Source organism: Lynx rufus, unplaced genomic scaffold (genome assembly GCF_022079265.1).
Source record: "Lynx rufus isolate CCGP_SWC_20201006 ecotype Redwood Valley unplaced genomic scaffold, mLynRuf1.p SCAF_8, whole genome shotgun sequence".
NCBI classification, from domain to species: domain Eukaryota; kingdom Metazoa; phylum Chordata; class Mammalia; order Carnivora; family Felidae; genus Lynx; species Lynx rufus.
The window spans coordinates 104,500,222-104,527,931 of NW_025814896.1; the positions used below are offsets into that span (position 1 = coordinate 104,500,222).

Genomic DNA, 27,710 nt, shown 5'->3' on the forward strand with positions numbered 1-27,710 from the left:
TGTAAGGTAAATTCCAGGTCACAGTTGGTTCATTCTTATGTCGTCAGACAACGGGCAACACGGAATGGAAAGCGGAAGGATCTTTCTTGAATGAATGAATGAATAAATCAATCCCCTTCCTGTTTTCAATATCTCATCCAACCTGCTCCATTCCTTAATCATTTCCTTTCCTTTTTGTCATTACTTCCACCTTTCAGATTTAAGCAACCTAAATTGGAAAAAAATAACTCACCTTAGCTAGAATTAAAATTAGAATGATACAATAATCCAGCTCAGGGGCTAAACTTAAGAGGAAAAAAAAAAAAACAGACAAGTTGGGCGCTGGCAGATCGGTCATTTTGGATCTTTGCTCCCTTTTCTTTCCCTTTTGTTCCTGGCTCTTGGCTTCTTTCCTCCTTTTTTAGGTCACGAGACAAGAAAATATGATGTAAAAACAAGTTTATTTCCTGCTGTTGATACCCCTTGGTGAAAGATTAAGTGACTAAAGCTATCAGCTACCATGCTGTTTGGGCATTACAGTCTCTAACTCCAACACTTTATTTGATAAATGACCAGAGAGGCAAAGAGATCAGTCACCATCTTGACTGGGCGTGCCATGAAGATGTGCTCGTTTTCACTCATAGATGTGCTCCTAAATACATTATAATATGCTATGGTGTGTGTGTGTGTGTGTGTGTGTGTGTGTGTGTGTGTGTGTACACATACATATACAAATATTTTAACTTCCTATTTTAAAATAATTATAGACCCACAAAAAGTTGAAAACCTAACATAGTACAGAGAGGTTTTATGTGGTCATCACTCAGATTCCTCCCAAAGTGATATCTTTCATAGTAATAATGACTACCCCAAATCAGGAAATTCAATATAATTTTTACACATTGACTATCTTAGTTATAGTAGAGATTTCATTATTTAAAAATGAATCCAGGGAACCTCAGTCGGTTAAGCATCTGACTCTTGATTTCAACTCAGGTCATGATCTCATGGTTCAGTTCACGAGTTCAAGTCCCACGCTGGGCTCTGCACTATCAGTGCTTGGGATTCTCCCTCTCTCCCTCTCTGTGGCCCTTCCCCATTTACACTCCCCTCCCCCTCCCCCGTCTCAAAATAAATAAACTTAAAAAAAGAAAAAGAAAAATGAACCCAGTAGTAGATCATTTTGGGAAGTGAAATATTATCTTGTAATACAAGCTATTAACACCCTTATCTGAGTCTGGTGTTTTGAATACTTACACAAGATTTTCTTAAGACAACTTGTGATGTTATTTCTTTCTAGGTGACTGTTTTCGTGGTCATGTTGTTTCTGTGGTTATCTGCACAGTTAGTTCTCTGGTTCTAAATATGAATACTCTTTTTCTTCCATATACTTGATTAATTCCCAGCGCACCTGCTCAGGAACCCCTTTCTTAAGGGAACTCTAGGGGCCTGAGTAGTCAGAACAGCCATGTTCTTGCCTTTTAAAAAAGATCCCATCTGCAGGAGGAATCACGCTAATCTACAGCCAACATTTGGAAACTATGAGTCTAAGCAATTGTGCAGAATAATGACATCATAAACATGCATTTATAATGAATATCATATGTATCAGGCAACACTGATTATATAGCATCAATAAAACTTATTTTTTTTTTAGGTCAAATGGCTTTTCAAGGTACCTATGAAGCAACTAGCATTTCTATATACTAAGTACCTCACTGATTTATGCCAGGTACAGTGAAACTTGGATGAAAAAGTCTTAACAAGTGGTATCGGCTGCCAAGACAGAAATCCTGAGAACCAATTAGAATAGAAAACATGGTGTCTTAGGAAAACCCCCCAGATATCATCCATTATGTAACAAGGATGAGCCAGGAAGTGGGGCTGCACTCAGGCTTGAGCCATATAGGGGGATGGAGCCACTCAAAGGGGCAATACTTATGGCATTGGGGTCCCAAATCATGCCCTAGGCAGGACTGGCTATGTAATTTGGAGCCCAGTGCAAAATGAGAATGCGGGGTTCCTTGCTCAAAAATTATTAAGAATTTTGGGGCGCCTGGGTGGCGCAGTCGGTTAAGCGTCCGACTTCAGCCAGGTCACAATCTCGCGGTCCGGGAGTTCGAGCCCCGCGTCAGGCTCTGGGCTGATGGCTCAGAGCCTGGAGCCTGTTTCCGATTCTGTGTCTCCCTCTCTCTCTGCCCCTCCCCCGTTCATGCTCTGTCTCTCTCTGTCCCAAAAATAAATAAACGTTGAAAAAAAAAATTAAAAAAAAAATTATTAAGAATTTCAAGATGGTCCGGGGCGCCTGGGTGGCGCAGTTGGTTAAGCGTCCGACTTCAGCCAGGTCACGATCTCGCGATCCGTGAGTTCAAGCCCCGCGTCGGGCTCTGTACAGACAGCTCAGAGCCTGGAGCCTGTTTCCGACTCTGTGTCTCCCTCTCTCTCTGCCCCTCCTCCGTTCATGCTCTGTCTCTCTCTGTCCCAAAAAAAATAAACGTTGGAAAAAAAAATTTAAAAAAAAATAGAATTTCAAGATGGTGAGAGCAGAGTATTAAACCAAGCATAGGCCCTTCCTAGAATGAGGTCTCATACAACTATACAGGTTTCACCCCACAAAGCTGGACTTGGCCCTCAGGACCTCAGTAGGATTGCCAGACGCAAATGTAACTGCGTGTCCTGTATCTTTATTACAACTACATCTGGCAACTCTAGGTTCCTGAGGACAGCTTAGGTGCCACTCAGGGTGTGAGGTTGTGAGAAAAAGCTAAGTGGACACGATTCTCTAAGCCCTTAACTTTTTTCCTCTTTAAGGTGCTAGACATCCCATCAAAGTGAGATTTCTTTGAGGAGAATCTTTAAAAATTCCCTGCCCAGAAGAAAAGGAAGGAAGAAAGGGAGGGAGGGAGGGAGGGAGGGAGGAAGGAAGGAAGGAAGGGAAAGGAGAGAGGGAGAGAGGGAGCCAGGGAGGGAGGGAGGGAGGAAGGAAGGAAGGAAGGAAGGAAGGAAGGAAGGAAGAGGGAAGAGGGAAGAAGAGGGAAAAGGAAGGCAGGGATAGGAGAGCGAGGAGAAAAGAGGAAGAGCTATTTTAACAGATAAACCCACATGTACAATGCCATGAGTAATTGCTGGGCCTTCAACATGGATTTGAACTTAATACTTTAGGAGGATGGATGAATCCAAAGCAGTGATATAAGCTCAGCAAAAATTCATGCACTGCTCAGTAGAACTTAGGAGTGATCAGTTTTCGGGAGGTTTTGTTGTTGTTGTAGTTGTTGTCGTTAAACCTGGATCAAATTTAACTTATTTTCCCAATGTCTCCTCCCAGTAGGAAATAAAGTACATCTTTGTGTTTTTCTTCCTTCATCCCACCCACATTTATGGAGCACACACTGTGTACAAGGCACCTACTGTCTATATTGAGTATAGTGGGGATCACAAAGGTGAATAAGAAACATCTGTCCTTCAAGGGGCATGGATAAGCTTTATTTATTTGTTCATTCGTTTGTTCAGTACCTAATGGTAACAGCTTCCTTTTTTTTGGGGGGGGGGTCATCTAGTAAGGCTAAGAGCTGTTCCAAACTCTATAAGTGGAATGATTAATTTAATCCTCCTGACAACTTTGGGTAGAATCATCCCATCACCTAGAAAGGCAACTGAGGTCTAGAGAGGTCAGCCTGCCAGGGTCACACAGCTAGAAAGTGGTGGCACTAGGACTTAAACCCAGGGTCCACCTGTTTAATAATCCCACACCTACACCGCACCTCCTGGGTGGCAGGTTCTGTGCTGGGCATTGGGGATACCAAGAGAATGCTAGAACCCCAGAATGCTGGGGAGACAGGCAGGAACGGTCAGTAGGACAGAATAATGGGATGAGGGTGACAGAGGAAATTCAAAGGCCACTGGGAACATGGTTTGTCTCCCTCTTTCTCTGTTTGAAACATTTTTCCCCTTCCCTTCCCCCATGGTCTTCTGTTAAGTTTCTCAGGTTCTACATATGAGTGAAAACATATGATATCTGTCTTTCTCTGGCTGACTTACTTCACTCAACATAATACCTTCCAGTACCATCCACGTTGCTACAAATGGCATGATTTCATTCTTTCTCATTGCCAAGTAGTATTCCATTGTATATATAAACCACACCTTCTTTATCCATTCATCAGTTGACAGAAATTTAGGCTCTTTCCATAATTCGGCTATTGTTGAAAGCACTGCTATAAACATTGGGGTACACGTGTCCCTATGAATCAGCACTCCTGTATCCTTTGGATAAATTCATAGTAGTGCTATTTCTAGGTTGGAGGGTAGTTCTCTTTTTAATTTTTTGAGGAACCCCCATGCTGTTTTCCAGAGCGGCTGCACCAGTTTGCATTCCCACCAACAGTGCAAGAGGGTTCCCGTTTCTCCACATCTTCTCCAGCATCCATAGTCTCCTGATTTGTTCATTTTAGCCACTCTGACTGGCATGAGGTGGTATCTCAGTGTGGTTTTGATTTGTATTTCCCTGATGATGAATGACATTGAGCATCTTTTTCATGTGTCCTTTGGCCATCTGGATGTCTTCTTTAGAAAAGTGTCTATTCATGTCTTCTGCCCATTTCTTCACTGGATTGTATGTTGTTTGGGTGTTGAGTTTGGTAAGTTCTTTATAGATTTTGGATACTAATCCTTTATCTGATATTTCATTTGCAAATATCTTCTCCCATTCCATCAGTTGCCTTTTAGTTTTGTTGATTGTTTCCATCACTGTGCAGAAGCTTTTTAACTTGATGAGGTCCCAATAGTTCATTTTTTGCAGGAAGGGAACTCTTAAGAAGCTTACCCCCTTGTCGGCACTCCCCCCTCCAGGGATAGGCACAACCTCATCTATCAGCTTCTGGGGCCATGTTTGCGAGAACAGCAGCTTTCAAAGGAGGTGAGCAGGCTAAGGCTAGGAGGTCTGCAACCTACCGAGTGCCAGGCCCTGTGGCTCAGTGCACCCCACAGACATGTTTTCTTTGACCTCCTCCTCCCCCCACCATTTCACATTAAAAACCAATGATGTGTTTCCTCTTCTCTTGAAAAATTGGAATTTATGGGAAGCCTGAACCCATGTTCCCTTAAGGCAGCAGTCCGTGGGAAGTAAGCAGCAGCAGCCCCCTGGAGAGGGGCAGGGGCCCACATCTGCCCCAGTTCCCCACTGCACTCTGAGATTTCAGGGGCCTACTGCAGTTACATAGATCTCTGCCTGGCTCTGAAGACCCTTGATCTGGTGACCCCTGGTGTGAGCCTCATCCAAGGATCCCAAGGATCCCTATGTAGCCAGTTGTAGGGAGCCTGGAGATGGGCCCCGACTCCCACTGCCTAGCCTCATAAATCAGCCATCTGTGGCCGGCCCATTTCTCCCTGAATGGTGGAGCCCAGCTCAGGAGCATACCTACCTCGCAGGACAGTACTGGCCAGCTATCTGCGACTAGCTGCCATTGACCCCCACATAGTCTTTTCTTTCTGGCCCACACCTTCTCTCACTAAAGAGGTGGAAAATGCCCAGTGCTCACCCCCCCAGTTCCCCTGCAGCTAAGGCATTGGCAAGCTGCACAGTCCTAGCCAGTGGGACCTGAGAGGAATTTAGCGGAGGGCTCCCACACAAGGTTTCTGGAATGTCCTCTAAGATGCAGATGAGACCACCCAGGAACCACTCCTGTCACTGGAGTTGAATGCTAGAAAGAGGCTTGGGCCTTAAGGACAAACAGGCCACTGAGTCAGCTCTTGGGTTACCATGGAGGATGATACACGTTCTTATGGTGTAGAGCATGTTGGTGTGTATTCTATTACACCAGTGGGACTGGTGTATTCTATTACCAGTGGGACTGGTAGTCCCACCGGCAGCTGGGTCCAAGTTGAACTCCCTGACTAGTTTGTCCATGTTCCCCTGTACAGGGCTGCTGCTGCTGTCCCAGGCCTTCTCAGCCCCATCCTCCAACCCTTGCCTCCCCTCCGGCTCCACGCGCTCATATCTGCCCCTTGAGGCCAAGTTTCCCTGTAGTGCACCACACATGTGTCCAGCTTCTCCTGAAGTCCACCCCCTAACAACAACAAAATGTCCAGGGTAGTTGGAAGAGATATTACCGGTACACTTATTTTCTTCTATTTAAAAGGTAAAGCAACTGAAGTTTTAAATCTGCAGCAAAAGAAATAAATGGGAATACGGAGAATGTTAAAACGAAACAAAAAAGAAATCCGATGAAGTTTTCTACATCTTGGGTAAGGCACAAACCCCTTCTGAAGGAAAACAAGAATTCTCCTTAACCCCCAATGTTGACTTAAGTTGTTTCAAATTATAATGTTCCTTAAACATGTTCAAACATTTAACCAGATATAAACACCTTATGTTTGTGGCTCTTGTTCAATTATAAACTATGAAATTAAATACAAGCAAAACTATAAAACTAATGAGATTCACATCAACAGACCTAATAACATGTGGCAGACTGTTTTGCAGCATGAACTTGGCCCTCCCTGGCCGTGGGGGTTCCTATGGATGGGCTATGCCCCATGCCGCTGGGGGCTGCGGGGAAAGGCCCTTCTCCTTCCAGTCTCTGACTACGAAACCTTCCGCTAACAGCACATCATACCAACCCGTTGGCCTTCACCTGGCACAAAGACCTTGTTTTAGTCATAGAAAACCTATATCAGTTCCTTCTTCGTTGGTTCCTGGTGACCAAGGTGAATGTTATTTGGGGCCAAAGGGCTTGCAAATATGAAGACGAAGGCCAGCATCCCCTGGCAGTCTCTGGTTTTGTGGTTGTTATCCAGACAACTGACATAACTCACTTAGATTATTTCTGTTTAGATTATCATCAGAATTAAAACAAATAATTAACACATTCTTATAAAGAACTCATAGATCCCAACTTGAAAAACAATGCCAAGACCAATCTCACTGTACAGAAAATGAAGTCACTTTGGGGAGCAGAGAAGGAAAGATAAACAAGTAGGCCAGATTCAGAAGGCTCCCTTTCTTCAAAATCTCACACGTGGGGTCCTCGAGGACAGGGTTCAATATTTAGCTGCTAAAACATCTGGTTTTGAAAAAACAATGATGCCAGCTTTGTGTACTGGTCATTGGATTTTAAAAAATAGAAAAACAGAATGCCTGTTCAAATTACTTTGGTTAGCTTTTCTAAGAGGGCATCGTTCCCAAGTCCCTCCAAGTTCCCCCTAATGATCACATTTTGTAAATACTTCATATCAGTTCTATCCCCTAAGCAGATCTTCAAGCTGTCCTCCTCACTCCATTTCAATGCCACCACCCTGGCCTGGGCACCACCACCTTCCTGGAGGGTAAGACTTGGTCCCAACCCTACTCTTGGCTGCCCCACCCATAACCTTCACATCCTTCACTAGGCAGCCTCTGCCTACCTCTCTGGTCTCATTTCATGCACTTCCCCTTAATTTTTACTGCCATCATCAGAGGTGATTCTGGGCATAACCCTATCTGCAGGTCTTGGGGAAGATCTCTTGAACCATTTGCCCCTGATTCTGCTGGGTCCAGCAGGCCCTCAGCCTACCCCTTTCTTCTTTCTCCCCAAGAGCACTCAGAATAAGAAGGCAGCTGATCCTTCAGGTAAGCAGACGTGTTATCCACAGCCCCATCAACCCCTGTACCAGCCGCTCCTTAGACCCCTGCTTTTGCCATCCAGATCTCAAGCCCTTTAGAACTGGTGCTCCATGACCCTGCAATTGGGTTTGACGCAAATTTCACCTTTGATTGTAGGGGTATCTGCACTTTTCTCCTTCTGTCATCTCAACCTCACCACCTGCTGCTCAGCTACAACCAGAAGGTTGGGACCCCAGAGAGAATGTTCTTTCCAGTTTACTGCATGGGTCTTTCCAGGAACAGGGGGAGTCCAGGTTCAGCCAATGCTCTATCCTCATCTAACATCATACTGGTCTCAAGGCCCCATTCTAACCCCCGAGGTCCCAGCTGTCTAGGAGAATGTGGAATTCTCTCCAGTGGTGGAGGGGGGAGAACACTAGGGCTGGAGGGTAAGGGCTGTGCATGCATGTGCGTGCCTGTGTGTATGTGTGTGTGTGTGTGTGTGTGACAGAGAAACACACCAGCCTTTGTTCTCTCTCTCAGAGAGGTCTTCCTTTTTTGTTACTCTTCATTCCTTCTCTTTCCTCACTTCTTATACTTAAAGGAGGGATTTTTTTTAATGGTTTTAAATATACCCAATTTTTAAACTTCAAGCCATACTAAGTGGTCTTAAGTAAAAAGTAAAAGTCTCTTGCCCAATCCCTTTTCTCTAGGGCCTCACTCCAAAAACAACCATTTTTAAGTGGGTTTTGTTCTGCTAGAAGGAGAAGCTTTCAAGTGTCAAGGTGAAACAGATTCTCATGTCATGTTTTAGTTTGCTTCGTATCTGGAGCATGCTTCTTTTGAGTGGTTTTATTTTTCCTGGAATCTTAATGGATTCCCCCCCACCCCATCACCTTGTTTCAAGAAGAAACATATGACTTTTCCATCATATCACTAAGATCTTCCTATTTCTTAATCATTCTATTTGTTGAACCGAAATAATTTCCCTCTTGAAGCCATTCTTTTGATCCCTCTGACTTCCTGTTCTAATTTGGACTAATCGTGTTCCAGACTTGCCACACAACTACTACCCAGGTATTTCTTTATACATACTCCCCTGGGATTAGCTCCAGAAGGCACACATTTCTTTATAATTCTTAATTCCTTTTATGCTTTTCTGCAGTTCGTCGACAAGTAATACTTTTCAGGAAGTACGTGGCAGGTAAACTCACTGAGCAACTGAATATCTATACGTCTGTATTTTGCTTCATATTTGATTAATAATGTGGCTACCTATGAAATTTTACATTCAGGATAACTTCATTCCAAATTCCTTTTTTTTTTTTTTTTAAGAAATCTCTACACCCAACATGGAGCTCAAACATCGCCAAGACTGAGTCACATGCTCTACTGCCTGAACCAGCCAGGAGCTCCACTTTCTTCCAAATTCTAAAAGCATTGTTTCATTTTATTTTAGACTCTTGCCACTCAAAATGTGGTCTGCAAGCCAGCAGTCTCAGCAAGGAGCTTGCTGGAAATACAGAACCCCAGACCCACCCCAGAATCTGAATGTAAACTGGATCTCTAGGGATGTGTGGGTGTGTTAGACTTGAGAAGTACTGTTTCAGCCTTCAGCACTGCTGCTAAGAGGACTGAGTCAATCTGCTCTCTTTTCTTGGTAAGTAACCTGAAGTTTTTTTCAGTCTAGGATTTAGGGACTTTCTCTTTGTCCTTACCTGGTGATCTGAAATTCTCCAGGCTACTTTTAGGCTGTGACCTTTTCCATTAGGTCCTGCCAATTTCAAGACTTGTGGCTGTGACCTTTTCCATTAGGTCCTGCCAATTTCAAGACTTGTGCCTTTCTTCAGATCTGGGGGATTTTCTTCTTTTATTTCTCTAATTTTGTCTGCCTCTCTGTCTTCTCTGTTTTCTCTTTCAGGAATGTCATTGATTTCCCTGTTTGATCATCCGTATCTTTTAGACTTTCCCTTTTATTTCCCTTCACTGGTTTTTCCGATCTTCATTCTGAAAAAAAATGTTTTTTCAATTGATCCTTAAGCCCTTCTATTGGATTTTTTAAAATTTGCAAATGTCTAACTTTAATCTACTGTATTTCTCTGCACTGTGGTTACTATGGTTTAATGTAATGCTCATTTTTCATAGCAGGCTGTTCTTCTTTCATGGATGTAGTGTTGTCACACGTCTTTAAGGATACTAATTCATTTTCATTTTTCTGTTTTGTTTGTTCCAGTGCCAGCAGTTCTGTTTGTTCATCTTGCTCCTTCTTTATGATATTGTTGATTTTCCTTAAATGTCTGATCATCCTCATTAGATAATATCACAGAATTATTGTTCATTTGCTTAGGTATGATGATGGCATTGTGCTCATGTAAGAAACTGTATTTTAGAAAATGAATTTTGAGGTTTTTAGAGATGTCTGCAATTTACTTTCACAGGTTACACATGCACGCGCACACACACACACACACATACACACACACACAAGAGAGAAAGAGAGAACACTTAAATATAGCAAAGTATTAACACTTGGAAGTGGAGACTATACCCAAGTGGAGAATGTAGTCCAAGAGTTACTGTACTAGTCTTTCAATTTTTCTCTTGAAATTTCTACTTGGAATTTTTCTAAGTAAAATTTGGAAATAATAAGAAAAACAAAAGAAAAATATCTGAATATGTTTTGGAGAATACCTCTGGGGGGGGGGCCTAAAATCTCTAAGGAATCTGTTTTCCTATAACCAGAAGCTTACATGGTCTTTAAGCAAGTTAGACTACAAGTCATTTGCATTTTTGCATATTTGCTCTGCTTGCAGAGTAATGAACGATGTATGCAAAGCCTCTGAATGATAATCTTTAGGAAATCTGCCAGAGCGGATTAGAAAGGCACCTGTCCTGCTGTATCTCTAATGAAGCAAAGGAAGTTATAATGGGATTTCATGGGTGTGGGTAGTAATTGGATTTGGTGGAGGATGTAATTAAATTTCACCAAGGGCCTACAACCTCTGCCCCAGGAAAATGATGAAAGGGTCAGAGGACATTCCATCTTGCTTAAAGGGAAATATGTAAAGCCTGTAGAAACTCTATAGTGCATGCCTACTCTGTCCCCATCTCCTCAATCATGGGAGGGCAGCCCCACCATTTTCAAGATCACTAGAGTCTCACCTTCAGGCAGAGGGCTGAAAGCACTGTAGATAAGCCTGGTATACTGTAAAAGTCCCTGACCACTTTCTGCTGTCCCCTAGTCTCCTGAATTTTCTATTTCTACTTCAGGAAGTAGAATCAGAGCAAAATCCAGCCCAGAGGAAGGTAGCCTCCCCAATATGGGCAGATTCCAACACTCAAGTGGAAGGCGGTCAGGTTGACCACTGCAGGCAGCTAGAGCCATCTTCGCCATCATTGTGTGGTGCCAGGTGGCCTGAAAGCTCTGGGAACAAAACAGGACATGTCGATTGATAGGTTTTCTATAGTGTGTGTCAAGTGGTGGCAAGCAGGCAGGCTGACCCTCTCCCCAGCACAGAGCTAATGTGCTTAGGGGTCTCAGTCTCTCACCCCAGGAGACCAAACCTTCCCTGGGAAGGCTATCAAGTGTCGTTTCCAGAGCAGGTTTCCAGAGTTGTGGCAGATGTTACTGGTGCAGTCAGATGCTCTGATGTGGGAGCCTGGCCACCTTGCTGTGAGGCAGGCCTTTACAGAAATGCCTGGCTCTCTGCACCAACCCCTCTTCTGCTCTCAATCCCTGTGACTCAGTGTCTCTCCAAAGACACCCCAAAGTAACAGCTCTCACCTCAGGCCCTCTCCACTTCAGTTGACCCATCAATTCCATCCCATCTGCTTTCCATTTTGCAGAACTATGTCAAGTTCCTTAAAACGACCTGGTTTGAAGGTCACTGGCTATCTCCTTTCTAGCAGACTGAACCATTCCTGGCTTCCTTCCTCGGCCTGGACCTTGAAGTCTTTCTGTGGGTTCTTACTGCAAGGATACTCTGCCTCTTTGTGCTGGCACACAGCCTCCCTCTAGCGCAGCATCCCTGCGTTACTGCCCACTGTTGTCATCAGACCATCCCTCTCATTGCTCATGCACCCATTTATATGACAAATGGCAAGCAGTCCCTATTTCTACCTATGCTTCCACTTTCATTCATAGTGAGAAACTGTGACCATCCCATAAGTAAACTCAAACAACCTGTCCATGGTGCCCACAAGCTAAAGTTTGCAGTTAAAGCACTGAATCATAACTTCAGACTCAGGTGATGCTGAACCACATGCTAAGGTTTAATACATACTCCCCAAAGAGAAGGTTGCTGAAAAACCTCACACACTTGGGTCACCAGCTGAGATGGAGAATGTGGATTAGTGCAATGTCTGATTAGTGAATATTCTTAAGGAGAGGTTTGTTTTGCTTTGTTTTGTTTTGTTTTTAAGCAACGTTTAGGTAGGAGGGAGAAAAAAAGAGCAGGGAACTGTCAGTCCATCCCAAATTAAATGGCAATTCTTAAATAATTCCCCCTAAATTATTTGCTTAACTATAGATATCTCTGAAAGCTAAAATATCTCTGAAAGCAGGGGAGAGCTGCCAGTACGTATCCTGTAACATTTTAGTTTTCAACAGACTAAACATAACTGAATAGCATTCCAAAAACTTCTGCATTACTCTTTAAGTTAGCCATTTCTTCATTGTAAATCTTATTATAAAAATTCATTTCAATATAAACAATTTTTCAATCATCCAGTGCCTTTACAACATAAGATAATGATCTCCAATATTTTTATTTCTTTTTAAACTTATTCATGCAGAGTTTTCTATTTGTTTTCTTCTTTCATTTTTTGTTTTTTTTTTTTACTTTCTATTGTTATGTAATTGTAAGAATGCAGTTGTAAGAAAGGATTCAGAGAGATCCCATGTACCCTTTATCATAACATCTTACAGAACACTGTATTGTTCACAGTTCAGTATCACCAGGAAAAACGATGCTGGTACAATCCACAGAGGTCACTCAGTTTTTGCTACTTTTACATGCAGTTGTATGTGTGTGTATGTGTGTACACATGCATGTGTGTGTGTGTTTAGTTCTATGCAGTTTTATCATGTATGTTGATCTATGTAACCACCACCACAAGCAAGATACAGAAAATTTCCATCCCAAGGATCCCTCATGCTACCTTTTTATAATTACAGCCACTTCCCTGTCTTTTCCCTCCCTCACCCTTAGCAACACTGACCTGATCTCCATCACTGTAACTTTGTCATTCCAAGAATGTTCTAGAAATGGGATCGGGGTGCCTGGGTGGCTAGGTCGGTTGAGCATATGACTTCGGTTCAGGTCATGATCTCATGGCTTGTGTGTTCAAGCCCCGCATCAGGCTCTATGCTGATAGCTTGGAGCCTGGAACCTGCTTAGGATTCTCTCTCTCCCTCTCTCTCAGCACCCCACCCCCCACCAAATAAATAAATGTTAAAAATTAAAAAAAAAAAGAAATTTTAAGAAATGGGATTATACAGTATGGGACCTTTTCGGATTGGTTTCTCTTGCTCAGCATCCAAGTTGTTGAGAGTATTACAATTCTTTGTTTTTTCTTGCTGAGTAGTACTCCATGAACATACCACTGTCAGTCTGACTGGTCACCCACTGAAGGACATTTAGGTTGTTTCCAGTTTGGCATCACTACGAATACACTGTCTATGAGCACTCATGTGCAATGCAGGTTTTTGTGCAAACAGAAGTTTTCACTTCTCTGAGAGTAAACGCCCAAGAGTGTCACTGCTGGGTTTTATGGTAAGTACATGTTTAGTTTCTTAAGAAACTGCATACTTTTTTCTAAAGTGGCTGTAACATTTCGCGTACCCACTAGTAAATGGGTATATATGAGTGACCCAGTTTCTCTGCTTCTTTTGGCATTATAAAAATATTATTAATATTTTTAAAATATTAGCATTTTGATAGGTTTACCATGGTGTCTCATGGTGGTTTAAATGTGCAATTCCCTGATGGCTAAGGATGTTACCTATCTTTTCATGGTCTCATCTGTCATTGGCATTCCTCTTCAGTGAGATGTCTGTTCATGTCTTTTGTCTGTTTCATAATTGGATTGGTTTTTGTTGTTGAGTTTTGAGGGCTCTTTCTATATTCCGGACCCAAGTCCTTTGTCAGATATATGGCTTGCAAATATTTTCTCCTAGACTTTAGCTTGTCTTTTCATCCCTATTCCTAGTCTTTCACAAAGAAAAAGGTTTTAAGTTTGATAAAGTCTAGGGGTTTTTTTTCTTCCATTTACGAATTGTGCTTTTGATGTCAAATCTAAGAATTTTTTCTGGTCTGAGCTCTCAGAGATTTTCTCTCACGTTTTTTTGGAGAAGTTTTTATAATTTTATGTTCTATATTTAAGTAGTTTATTTTGAGTCAAAACTTTTATAAGGTAGGAAACTTAGGCTGAGGTTCATCTTACTGCCTATGTATGCTCTATTTCTCTAGCACTAGTGTTTGAGAAGGCTATCATTCCTGCATTGATCTGTTTTTGCAACTTTGTTAAAAATCAGTAGGGCATATTTGCATGGATTGATCCATTGATGGGCACTTAGTTTCCATAACTGAGCTATTATGAATGATGCTACAATGAACATGGGTGTGCAGATGATCCCTTCGAGATACTGGTTTCAATTCCTTTGGACATATACACACGAATGGGGTTGCTGGATCATAGAGTGGTTCTATTTTTAATATTTTGAAGATCCTCCATACTGTTTTCTATATTGGCTGTACCAACTTACATTCCTACCAACAGTGCACAAGTGTACAAGGGTTCTCTTTTCTTTGCATTCTTGCCAATATTTTTTATCTTTTTTTTTTTTTTAATAAAAGTCATCCTAACATGTGTAACCTGTTATCTCATTGTGGTTTTGATTTGCATTTCCCTGGTGATTAGTGATGTTAAGCACCTTTTTATATATCTCCTGGCCACTTTTATGTCTTCTTTAGAAAAATATCTATTCAGTACTTTGTCCATTTTTAAATTGGGTTATTTTCTTTTTTGCCATTGAGTTGTACAGTTTCCTTGTGTATTTTGTATATTAACCCCTTATCCAATATATGGTTTGCAAATATTCCCTCCCATTCTATAGGCTGCCTTTTCATTTTGTTGATTGTTTCTTTCTGAGCACAAGCTTTTTAGAACGATGTAGTTCCATTTGTTTACTTTCACTTTTGTTGTGTGTTGGGTTATCATACCCAAAAAATTGTTGCCAAGACCAATGTCTAGGAGACACTGGTTTTCTTCTGGAAGTTTTACAGTTTCGGGTCTTATGCTTAAGTATCTAACCCATTTCAAGCTAATTTTTGTGAGTGGTGTAAGACAGGGGTCCAATTTCATTCTTTTGTATGTCAATGTCCAGTTTTCCCAGCACCAGGTACTGAAGTGATTTTCCTTTCTCCACTGTGTGTTCTTAGCTCCCTTGTCAGATATTAGTTGACTGCACATGCACGGATTTACTTCTGGGCTCTTGATTCTGTTCCATTGGTCCACATGCCCTTCTTTATGCCAGTACCACCACCGTGTGACTATATTTGTAATAGAGTTGGAAATCAGGAAGTATGAGGCCTCCAGCTTTGTTCTTTCTCAGGATTGCTTTGCCTATTCAGGGTCCTTTGTGGTTCCCTACAAATCTTAGGATTGTTTTTTCTATCTGTGAAAAATAACATTGGAATTTTGATAGGAATTATGTAGAATGTATGGATGGCTTTGGGTAGTATGAACATTTTAATAATATTAATTCTTCCAATCCACAAAATGGAATATTTTTCTATCTATTGTGCCTTCTTAAATTTCTTTCTTCAAAGCCTTATAGTTTTCAGTGTTCAGATCTTTCACCTCCTTGGTTATATTTAGTTCTAACTATTTTATTGTCTTTGATGCTGTTATAAATGGGATCGCTTTTCTTTATTTCTTTTTCAGATATTTTGTTGTTAATGTACAGAAATGCAACTGAATTTTGTACGTTGATTTTGCATTCTGTAACTTTACTAAATTCATTTATTGGTTCTAGAAATTTTTGGTGGATTCTTTAGGATTTCTATATACAAGATCATGTCATCTGCAAACAGAACAATGGTAATTCTTCCTTTCCAATTTAGATGCCCTTTCTTTTTCTTGCCTAATTTCTCTGGCAAGGACTTCCAGCACTATGTACAGTAGGAGTAGTGACAGTTTGCACCCTGTCTTGTTCCTGACATTAGAGGAAAAGCTCTCAACATTGCACTGTTGAGTATGTTATTGATTTTTAGTTTTATACAATTGTGGTTGGAAAAGATACATGGTAGGATCTCAATTTTCTGAAATTTGCTAAGATTTGTTTGTGACCTAACATGATCTATCCTGGAGAATGTTTCACGTGCATTTGAAAAAAAAATGTGCATTCTGCTGTTGTTGGCTGGAATGTTCTGTATATATCTGTTATATCCATTTGATCTAAAGTATACTTCAGGTCTAAAGTTTCCCTATTGCTTTTCTATCTGAATGACCTATCCATTATTAAAAGTGAGATGCTGAAGTCCCCTACAATTGCTGCACTATTTCTCCCTTCAGATCTATTAGCATTTGCTTAATATACTTAGGTACTCCAATGTTGGGTCCATTATATTTACAATTGTGATAACCTCTTAATGACTTGACCCACTTATCATTATATAATGACCTTCTTGCCACCCATTAGATTTTGACTTAAATTCTATTTTGTCTGATATAAGTGTAGCTACCCCTGCTCCCTTTTGGTTTCTATTTGCATGGAATATCTTTTCCATCCTTTCATTTTGAGCCTTTATATGTCCTTAAAGTTGAAGTAAATCTCTTACATGCAGCATATACTCGGGTCTTGTGGGATTTATTTTAATCCATTCAGCCATTTTATGCCTTTTGACTAGAGAATGTAATCTGTTTACATTTAAATGATTATTTATATGTAAGGATTTACACCATCTTATTGTTTTCTGGATGTTTTGTAGTCTCCTTGCTCCTTTTTTCTTCTTGCCATCTTCCTTTGTGATTTGATGATTTTCCATAGAGAAAATCACTTTGCTTCTCTTCTTCTTACCTTTTGTGTCTACTGTAGGTTTTTGCTTTGTAATTACCATGAGACTTACGTAAAATATTTTGAGCTAATAGCAACTTCAATCACACACAAAAATTCTACCTTTTTGCTTTACATTTTTTTTGAGAGAGAGAGAGAGAGAGTGAGAGTGAGTGAGAGAGAGAGAGAGAGAGAGAGAGAGAGAGAGGATCCCAAGCAGGCTCCACACTCAGTGCTGAGCCTAACAAAGGGCTTGATCTCACAACCGTGAGATCATGACCTGAGCCTATATCAAGAGTTAGACGCTCATCTGACTGAACCACCCAGATGCCTCTACATCTTTTTATGTTGTGTGTCTCTTAACAAATTATTGTAGTTATACTAGTTTTTAATACTTTGTCCTTTAATCTTTATACTAGGGTTGAATGATTAACATGCCACCATATTACAGTATCAGAATATTCTGAATCTGGCTATATGCTTACTTTTACTATTTTTATGTTTTATGTTTTCTGACTAATCATGTCCTTTCATTTCAGCTCAAAGAATTCCTTTCATCATCTCTTTTAAGGCAGGCCTAGTGGTGAAGAACTCTCTCGGCTTTGGTTGCTTGAGAAAGTCTATAGTTCTCCTTCATTTTTGAAGGACAACTTTGCTAGGTTAAATATTTCTGTTTAGCAGGGTTTTTTTCTTTCAGCATTTCAATATATCATCTCACTCTCTCCTGGCCTGCAAAGTTTCTGCTGAGAAATCCACTGACAGCCTTATGGGGGTCCCCTTGTATTTGAGGATTTTTTTTCTCTTGTTGCTTTTAAAATTATTTGTCTTTTAATTTAGACCATTTGATTATAATATACATTGAAGAAGATCTCTTTGAGTTGAACGTCTTGGAGGGCTTATGAGCTTCTTGAACTTGGATATCCAAATCTCTCCCCAGATTTGGGACATTCTCAACCATGATTTCTTTAATAAACTTTCTACCCTTATCTCCCTCTCTTCTCCTTTTGAGATTCCAATATGCATAGACTGTTCCTCTTGATGGTGGCCCATAGTTCATGTAGGCTTTCTTCACTTTTTTCCTTCTTTTTTCCTTTGTTCTCCTCTGACTGGATAATTTCAAATGATCTGTAGTCTCCTTCACAAAATCTTTTTCTGCTCAATCAGGTCTGCTGTTGATGTTCTCTACTGCATCTTTCACTTTATTCATTGTATTTCCCAACTTTGTAATTCCTATTTGGTTCTTTTTAATGATTCATATATTTTTGTTAAATTTCTAATTTTTTTCATGTATTGCTTTACTTATTTCATTGAATTATCTTTCTGTGTTTTCTTGTAGCTCATTGAACTTCCTTAAAACAGCTATTTTGCATTGCTTATCAGGAAAATTGCAGATCTCCATTTCTTTGGGGTCAGTCACCAGAAAATCTGTATGTCCCTTTGGTGGTGTCATGTTTCCTTCATTTCTCGTGTTCCTTGAAGTCTTCCACTGCTGTCTTCACATTTGAAGAAGTTATCACCTCCTCTAGTCTTTACTGACTGGCTTTGGGAGAGAAATACCTTCCACCGGTCCTCTTATGAATTGAAGCTTTCTCAGACCTTCTATAGAATCACATGTTCCACACCTCTTATTCCCTCTTAGGGAATAGTTCTTAAGACTGTATTACTTTTTTTGATCCTGCAAAACCAGGATTCGTGCTTATAGCTTCTCGTTTGCTCCCCCCTTGGGTGGTACTGAGGGCTCAAGTTTGTATGCTTTCTTCTAACCCCACAGGGTCAGACTGGCTTTCTTCAGGCGCTCACTAGCTGTCTGCAGAGGCTGGCTCTTGCTGCCCTTGGGAATGTACACTGATAACTGGCCATGGAGTAGCAAATGAGTGTGACTAGGCATGTAGAGTGTTGTGGGTGTCCGTGGACCAAGCTGGAAGATCTGTAAGTGAAGTGTCCCCAGTGGTTCATAAGTGGGTTTCCTGAAGGAGTCTGCAAAGCAGTTAGTAGGATCCATATCCGACTGATGTCAGCCCTGGCTGCTATTCTCCCAGCTACTCCTTGCAGTCCATGTCATGCAACACACCTCAGAAATCTGGGTAAGAGGAGAAAGAAATGGGTCTCTTGGGCAGTGTCCCACACATCTGGGGAAGCTGGTGTTCACTTACACACTCTCACTTTCCCCTGTGAGGAAAATCACAGGCCGAAAGATCTCTTTTGTCACTGAGCTGTGTTGCCTCAAGGGAGAGGTAACATGGGTAAAGTGAAACTGTTCCTCTTACTCTCTTCAATGCATCCAATCTCAGATTATTTTTTGCTCCAACAATGTGCTGGAACTTGGTGGACTCATGGACTTATACAAAGGCACTGTTACCCTTGGATGATTATCAAAATTGGTGTTCTCTGGGGGTAAGATGGCAGAAAACTCCTATTCCACTGTTTTGATGTTGTCAATAAACTTGTCTATGTCTACAAAAAACCTTTGTTGTGATTTTGATGGGGATTTTATTAAATCTATAGATCAATTTGGGCAGAACTGACATCTTCCTACACAGAGTCCTCCAACTGATGAATATAGTATGTCTCTCCATTTATTTAGGATTTCTTTGATTTCTTTCAAGCATTTTGTGATTTTCAGCATATAGATCCTATGCATGTCAATTGAATTTAAACCTAAGTATTTCATTTTCTTTGGGATAACTGTAAATGATATTGTGTGTTTAATTTCAGTTTTCATGCTTGTTATTAGTATACAGAAATGAGATTGATTTTTGTGTATTGATCTTATATGTTGCAGTCTTGCTGAACTCAGTTATAGGAGTTTGGGGATAGCTGCTCTGAATTTCCTATGTAGATAATCATATAATGTGGAAACAGGGACAGTTTTTATTTCTTCCTTTATAATATCTAGGTCTTTTATTTCTTTTTCTTGCCTTATTGCGTTGGTATAACTTCCAGCCCTATGTTGAATAACAGTGGTGTCAGTGGACATCCATGACTTGTTCCTGACCTTAGGGGAAAAGCATCCAGTGATTCACCAGTAAGCATGATGTTGCTTATATTTTTTGTATACACTTCTTATCAAGTGAAAGAAGTTCCTTCCTAATCCTGGTTTGATAAGATTTTACACTGTGATTTCGTCAAAAACTTTAACTCTGGAAACCAATATGTCCATGTGATTTTTTTCTCCTATAGTCTAATGATACGATGGACTACAACAATTGATTTTTGAATGCTAAAGCAGTCTTGCATATAAAGAATAAATTCCATTTCGTGATGGTGTATAATTCATTTTATACACTGTTAGATGCAATCTGTTAATATTTTGTTGAAGATTCTTATGTGTAAATTTATGAGACTTATTGATGTGTATTTTTCCCTTTTTTGTAATGTCTGCTTTTGGTTTCAGAGTAATACAAGCTATATAAAATGAGTTGGGAAGTGTTCCCTTCTTTCCTATTTTCTGGAAGAGATTGTGCAAAATTCTTCTTTAAATGTTTGACAGAATTCTTCAATGAAACCTAAGCCTGGAGACTTTTTGAGGAAGTATTTTATTATTAATAAAAATTCAATTTGTGAGATTATAGGACTATTCAGGTTGTCCATTTCAAGTTGGTGTTTGTGGTTTTTGAGGAATTGGTCAATTTGACTAAGTCATCAAATGTATTAATGTAAAGTTGTTTTCTAGTATTCCTTCATTATTCTTTTAATTCCTGCAAGATACCTAGTGACATATCCATGTTCATTCCTAATATTGGTTATTTGAATCTTCTTGGGTTTTTTTTTTTATCACACCTCCTGGGTTAGTCTAGTTGATGACCTCCATTCTAGTTGTGGAAGGAGGGGCTCAACTCTCCACTGGATCCTGCTAACACTGGGGTACAAGGTTAAATCACACTGGTGATTTGCTCCATTTTACATCACCTCAAAGGGTCTTGCTGCTGCTGAGTAGAGGTGGAGGCTTAGCTCACCAATGGGCCCTGCTGACATTACCCTGGTGTAAAAATCTGACTTCCAGTTGCTTCCACTAGGCAGGGGATAGAATATTAGATCTCTGCCCAGCCCCACCAATAGCACCAGGTTGGGTAATGGCAGTGCTACCTGCTACCTGCTTCTGCCTACTTCCTTGGATCAGAGGTCAGGTGAAAGATCAGTTCCTGCCAGGCCCTGCTGAAATAGGTGTGTGTGTGTGTGCGTGTGTGTGTGTGTGTGTGTGTGTTCAGTTTTTCTCTTTTGTTTGACTGATGTAGGGAGGGTCTTTCTAGAAAGGTGTTTTTTATTTTTTTGGAGGGGGTTGGGGGTTTTTTGTTTGTTTGTTTGTTTTGGTTTTGGTTTTGGTTTGTTTGATTGTTATGACCGTTAGGCCACCATCTTCCCTATCCTTTGGCTGGGGAGAACAGGCTCTTCCTGGAGTTTGTGCCTATTAGAGATTCAGGGCATACATATATGCCCTATCCAGGATTTAGGGGAGACAATAACGAAACCCAGAAAACTTACAGCCGTTGCCTTCCCCCAGTTCCAAGATCTCTAGGCAGCCTGCTTTCTTTCTTCTCCCTTTCAGAATTTTCTTACATTTGTTTGCTGTATTATGTATTAATTCTGTATTTATGTATTAATTATGTATTATGTATATGTATGTATATGTATGTGTGTATATGTATATTTATATTATGTAATATGTATAATTATGTTTTAATTATTAAGAGGGAGAACCTGGGAGGGATAGGGCCATTCCATCTTAGCAGAACCAGAAGTCCCTATTTTTCTTTTTTAAAAACACCAAATTACGATCACATTGTATATATAATTTTATATCATTTTTACTTACCATATCATAAGTTTTTAATTTCTGTAATAAACTCTTTGTAAGTACAATTTTAAAAGCTATATAATTCCCAACTGAGTGGCCAGAAGATGATTTACATAATCATTTTCCTATTGTTGAAAATTTAGATTCCAACATTATTGCTGTAATAAATAATGTACTAATGAAAACGTTTGTGCCTTAACGTTTTTCTGTATTTTAGGATTATTACCTTAGATAGTCCCAGAAGTAGAATCACACACAGCCTAATAGGAACATGGAAGAGTGCCTCTTTTGTTCTCAACAACACTGGGACTTCAATATACTCTTAAACATGAATCAGTCTGATAGAGAAAACAGTATTATAGTATGCCCTAATGTGCATTTCTCTGATCGCCAGTGAGGTTGATCAATTGCCCTCCTTTTGTAAATTGCCTTTTCATGTCTTTGTGTCTGTTCATCTTCTGGGTCTTCATACACTCTTTTGGAATAGCCTTCCCAGTACAAGAACTGACTAATTGTGTCTAAGAAGCTGTTTTCTTAAAGCAAAAAAGATATAGTTCAATGTCAAAGATCAGCTAGGAGAGAAATAATTTCATCCCGTGTTCAACTACTGCAAAGATCAAGCGCTTAACAGGAAAACACCTACCAATTAAATGAAGACATTAGATGAAAATAAAACGTACGAAACACTTCAGATTTCTGGGTAACTCTTAATCTTGAAAGTTACACTGTTTAAGAAGAATAAACATTTCCAGGAGGCACCTAGGTGGCTCAGTCAGTTAAGCATCCGACTCTTTTTCTTTTCTTTTCTTTTTTTTAGCTGTTTGTGCACAGGGACTTTATTAGCATTTTGAGTAATAATCAGAGGAGTCTTCCAGCCAACAAGTCCTTTCTTGTATGTCTATTTGCTTATTTTGTTTTTATTTTTTATTTTATTATTTTTTAATATGAAATTTATTGTCAAATTGGTTTCCATACAACACCCAATGCAATAAGTCATACAGAGAAAGACAGATACCATATGTTTTCACTCTTATGTGGATCCTGAGAAACTTAACAGAAGACCATAGGGGAGGGGAAGAGGAAAAAACAAAGAGAAGGAGGGAAGCAAACCATAACAGACTCTTAAAAACTGAGAATAAACTGAGGGTTGATGGGGGGTAGGAGGGATGGGTAAGTGGGTGATGGGCATTGAGGAGGGCACCTGCTGGGAGGAGCACTGACTCTTGATTTTAGCACAGGTTATGATCTCAAGGTTCATGAGATCAAGCCCCACGTCGGGCTCTGTGCTGACAGTGTGGAGCCTGCTTGGGATTCTCTCTCTCCCTCCAAATCTGCCCCTCCCCCACTAGCACTAACACACTCATGTGCGCTCACTCTCTCTCTCTCAAAGTAAATAAATAAACTTTTTTTTAAAAGAAGAATAAACATTTCCTGAATCTTACCTGCAGCATAACAACATTGTCACCTTCAAAAGTTACAAACACATCTGTGTCACATTTTAGGCCTGAGATTCGGTTTTCCATCATGTAACCCTATTGCAGAAAAAAGAAAAGAAATATATTTTAAATGTGCAATCCCATCATCATAAAAGACTAACCTTTTCTTTGAAATCATACAAAAATACAGAAAATGGAAAAGAATACAGTAACTATAGTTCTCCTGCCCAGAGTAACCATTCTAAGAGTTTTAAGCCATCACACTTGCTTTTAATCTATAAATATTATTTCAGATTTGCCTTCATTATTAGTAAAAACATTTGGACATAGTCATGTCACATTTTTTTCCCCAAAATATTTCAACAAATTGTGCTGATTTTTTTCTACCTCTCTTCCAAATCTTATGAATTCTAATAAATGTCAAGAAATTAGTGATTATGCCCTAAATATATGCAGGAGAATGATGCCTCCTCCACCCCAACCTTTTCGAAATTAGCAAATGTACCTGATTCTCGGGACACCACACAAAAATCCTAAATTGCCACTCTGCGTGTTAATATCATTAACTACTCTGAGTCATAAATTCACACCCCAGTTTCCAGCTAGTGTTTTTTCTTTTTTTATTTCCTGAAATCCTTATTTAAATGGCAGTAGCCTGCTGCTCATTTTCAAAGTGTTGACAGTAGTTCTGCACACAAACTGGGAGAAACAGCTGCTCAGGAGAAAGTCGATCGGCCCCAGGCAAAACATAGAGCAGCAAAGTTTGCCTGTGTTTGGCCTCGGGCCCTTCCCCTTCTGAAGGCCCCTGCACGGTATTTCTTCCAGTTCCTTGCTCTCCCCATTAAATCTCTAGAATCTTTCCCACTCTCAAAATCGGCTTCCACAAATCAATCCTGCCTAAGTAAGTTATATCAGAGGTGACTGCCAGGCTACTTCTCCCAGGACTATTTGCATTTAGCACTTCAGCTCTGGCGAGGGCATGACAAGATTCAGCCTCTGCTGAAATTTGCAAGCCGCACGGAGCAGCGCAGAAGGGCACTCCCGTGGGCAGCCATACACTCCCATCTCAGGGTACCTTGCTTTCTTTCTGAAAATGGCCACTTGAGTCACAGAAGCCAGCACTTCCGGGGGCTTGCTGCCTGCAGAAGTCTGGAGCATCACTCAGTGCTTCCTGACCCGGGAGCCGTCTTCGGATGCCCCTACTTTCCCACACCCCCACCCAGGCCAGCATCACAGCGGTCTACGCAGGCCGAAGTGCACAGTGTAAGCATCTGGAGGACTGCTTAACACTTACATAAACGTAAACAGGCTGTATTTACGGAGAAGTAAATCAATAACATTGCCAACCTCCCCGGCCCCTGCCCCATAACCACAGGGATAAACCCGCCCCACAGGCAGACCACGTAAACTGAGGTGCCCACTGAATGTGACCAGGCTCCGGAATGTTTCCCTGCCACAAGGCCACAGCTGACTCACGTTCATCGTTGTGACACCACCATTCATCGAGTGCCCGCTACAACTAGGTTCTGGACTGGGTGCTCTACCCGAATTTCACTTGCTGTTTCACATAATCCTCTTTTTTTTCTCACAACAGCCACGTGAGACATCACCCCATCTCACAGACGAAGAAAGTGAAGCTTGAGAGCCATGTTGGAATGTTCTTGAATAATCTCCTAAGTTCTGGTGTAGAAAAGATGAACACTACATCTATCACCTCGGTATTGGGAAGAAGCCTTTATACTTAAGAAGCATAGCTGCTAAGTGCTCAAAAGAATGATTCTGAAGAAACAACATACTTTTTCTTTGAGAATTGTGCTCCGGTCTATCCCAGCAGGGGTGCGAGTGTCAAATTCTTTGCCGTTCTCTGACACTTCTGAATCTGTTCGCACTCTGCTCCAGGAAGCCAGGCCACAAGGCTGTAAAATGACCTGAGTGATAATCTACTCAAGACGCAGCAGAATCAGCAAATGAATACTGACAGCCTCTCAGAGAAGGGGCAATAGAGTCCTGAGAACATGAAGATGCTCTATCTTATATATAAGTTCTTCCAATGCAGTATCATTTATTTCTCTTCCGGATGGCGAAACTCAACATTGAAATCCTCCTCATGTTTGAAACCCGAGTAAAACCGCATCGCTGCTTCTCAATGATTCCAGACTCTCCAAAGCCTGGACAGAGCTGAGGTACAAGGCTCACAGCCCTCACAGAGCTTGCAGGCAGCTGAAGAAGAAACAGCACAGAGAAAACCCAAAGCCAACTGCGTGCAAAACACGGTTGTGGTCAGCACATCGCTCCCAATCTCCTGAAACTACCAAGGGCATAGTTCTGATCTAATTTCCTTAGACTAGGCCAGAGAGACCTACCCTCATAAAAATCTAACTCTTTGAAATATCCGAGGTGACCCGTTGAGAAACTAACAAGGTTCAACAAATTCTAGGCAGCTGCGTTCCGTGTGAACATGCTCTCAAGTTTAAGGAGAGACACGCAATGCAGAGAAGTTACTCAGTGCAGACTTGCAGCCGTCTTCTGGAGGGACTAAATTCTAAACTTGGGACCCTGAATTCTTTGGAGACAAATTATTATAACCACTGTGTGTGTGTGTGTGTGTGTGTGTGTGTGTGTGTGTGTGTGTGATTTTCTAATTAAAAATGAACTTGAGGTTTTTAATAAATTACTAAAAACAATACATAAGCATTATTTTAAAAAACCAGAACACAGGAAAACCCAACAGAAAAAAAGATAAAGTCATCTGTAATCTCAGGATGTGGAGATAAAAGGGTGTCTGGGAAAGAAAGCCCCCAAGAAAAAGGCTTGGAATAGGAGCTGAGATTGCGAGGGCAGAGACAAGTGTTAGGAGGAGGAAAGTGGGGCGGGACTGGGAAACCAGCAGATCAGATCTGGGCAAAGGGAGCCATGGAGTGTTTTGGAGGGAGGGGGAACGTGACTGAGCATGTTACAGTTAGAGAAGGCTGAGGAGTGAGTTGGGTGTGAGGAAAGCCAGAACCAGGTGAGCAAGACAGGAAAGTAAGAGTGCTGGGTTTGGGGAAGGAGGAAATATGTTAACCTCATAGTCACCTATATAGCACCCATCGGTGGCAAGCTGAGGGGCAGTCCTGGGCTCTGCAGCCTAAGATACTTTCCATGCCGGGTCATAACCCGGCACTTTGTACCTTCATCAGGATTTTTTTTATGTCTATTTATTTTTGAGAGAGAGAGAGAGAGAGAGAGAGAGAGAGAGAGAGAGAGAGAGAGAGAGAGAGAAAGACACAGAGCACAAGCAGGGGAGGGGCAGAGAGAGAGAGAGAGAGAGAGAGACAGAATCTGAAGCAGATTCCAGGCTCTGAGCTGTCAGCACAGAGCCCGACGTAGGGCTCGACCCCATGAACCGCATGATCATGACCTGAGCCAAAGTTGGATGCTTAACCCGCTGAGCCACCCAGGCACCCCTCCAGATGTCTTTCTAAGCAGAGGACGCTGAGGCACAGACACATAGAGGGAAGACCATGTGAAGACATGTCATCTACAAACCACATGGAGAAGCCTCAGAAGAAACCACCCCTGCCAAGAAAGAGCCTGATGTTGGACTTTCAGCCTCCAGAACAAATTTCTGTTTTTTAAGGCATTCAGTCTGACATACGTGGTCACGGCAGACCAAGCAGACTGAGGCAGTGCAGGGGGCGTGTGCACACACACACAGCAAGAAATCAATGTGAACTGCTTCTCCAACGTCAACATATCCTTTGGAGTCCAAGGAAATCCTTCTCGAAGCCATCATCTCAAGGTACTCGAAAGCATGTTGGGAAATGAAATGGTAGTCCCATGAGTTTTCTTCCTTTTCCACACCGGACTCCTAAGTAGGGGCATTTGCTTATACATTTCTGGTGGGGGGAGGCAGATGAGAGAAAGGAGGGAAGTGAGGGAAGAAACAGGTTTCATCTCCAAAAAACTGAATAATATTTTCCATTAGCTTATTTCACTCTTAATTAAAAAAAGAAATATAGAATAGACAGAGGGAACTCTAAACTCCACGCTCCCAAAGCCAACAGAATCCTCAGGGGGCAATGCAGCCCGGAATCTGGTCTCCATGAAGAGAGAGCACGCTGGGTAGATGTGTTACTCTATCTCTGCCTTCTGGGTTACATCGAGCCTCTTAGCAAGTAATTGTGAATGTCATTAAGGTTGTGTCCCATTTCAGTAAGAGCCCCATGAAACATATTTTATGATTCAGGCTTTGTACACTGCAAGTTTAATATTTTCCTGCTGTTTTTAACATCTCTGAATTTTTTTTACTGTATGATTATATTTAATAAATGGATAAGAACAAATTAGAAACAGGCTTTCTTCCCTCCTTTTAAACAAATTGAGGGTAAATCTTGTTAATTTGAAGGAGAAGAAACAGACAGAAATCAATCTTATTTGTAAGAGGAAGGTCAATTGGAAATACAGGATGGACTGTTTCTTAGAGTTGTGTTAATTTATGCCTATGTATCTCCACACCTTGAATGGGGCACAGCCCGTGTGCAAGGTCAGCTGATGTGTGTGAGATTCAATACAGCCTTTCCTGTGACAGCCGTGGTCTGAGTGGGATCTTCTGACAGCCAGAGTTCAACGCCCAGCAGATGACGGATGTTCCTATGGAGGTGACGACGAGTTGTCCCGCCCTGCTGGCTTTGAGATGACCCTACAGTGTCAGGGCTTATAAACTGGGGAAACGGAGAGGAGGGAGTTCATTCATAGGTCCTGTCACCAAAGGTATAGTGAGGGTCTCACTTCACAGGCCCTATGCTACACGCTGCAACCACAGACATGTGTTGCAGGAGAGAGATAGGTATTGGTCAGGTAGACAAATAAAATAGGCAATTA

At 41.2% G+C, this 27,710-nt stretch overlaps 2 protein-coding genes across 2 annotated transcripts in view; both read right to left on the reverse strand.

Moving 5' to 3' along the window:
- Positions 1-22,934, reverse strand: part of LOC124503955 (acyl-coenzyme A oxidase-like protein) — a 44,339-nt gene extending 21,405 nt beyond the window's left edge. The window contains exon 1 of the mRNA XM_047069207.1: positions 22,854-22,934. Within this exon, the coding sequence (XP_046925163.1) occupies positions 22,854-22,934 (81 nt within the window). The remainder of the gene's footprint in view (positions 1-22,853) is intronic.
- LOC124503727 (acyl-coenzyme A oxidase-like protein) overlaps positions 22,848-27,710 on the reverse strand; it is a 194,342-nt gene continuing 189,479 nt past the window's right edge. The window contains exon 11 of the mRNA XM_047068960.1: positions 22,848-22,943. Coding sequence (XP_046924916.1) covers positions 22,934-22,943 — 10 coding nt within the window. The 3' untranslated portion in view covers positions 22,848-22,933. The remainder of the gene's footprint in view (positions 22,944-27,710) is intronic.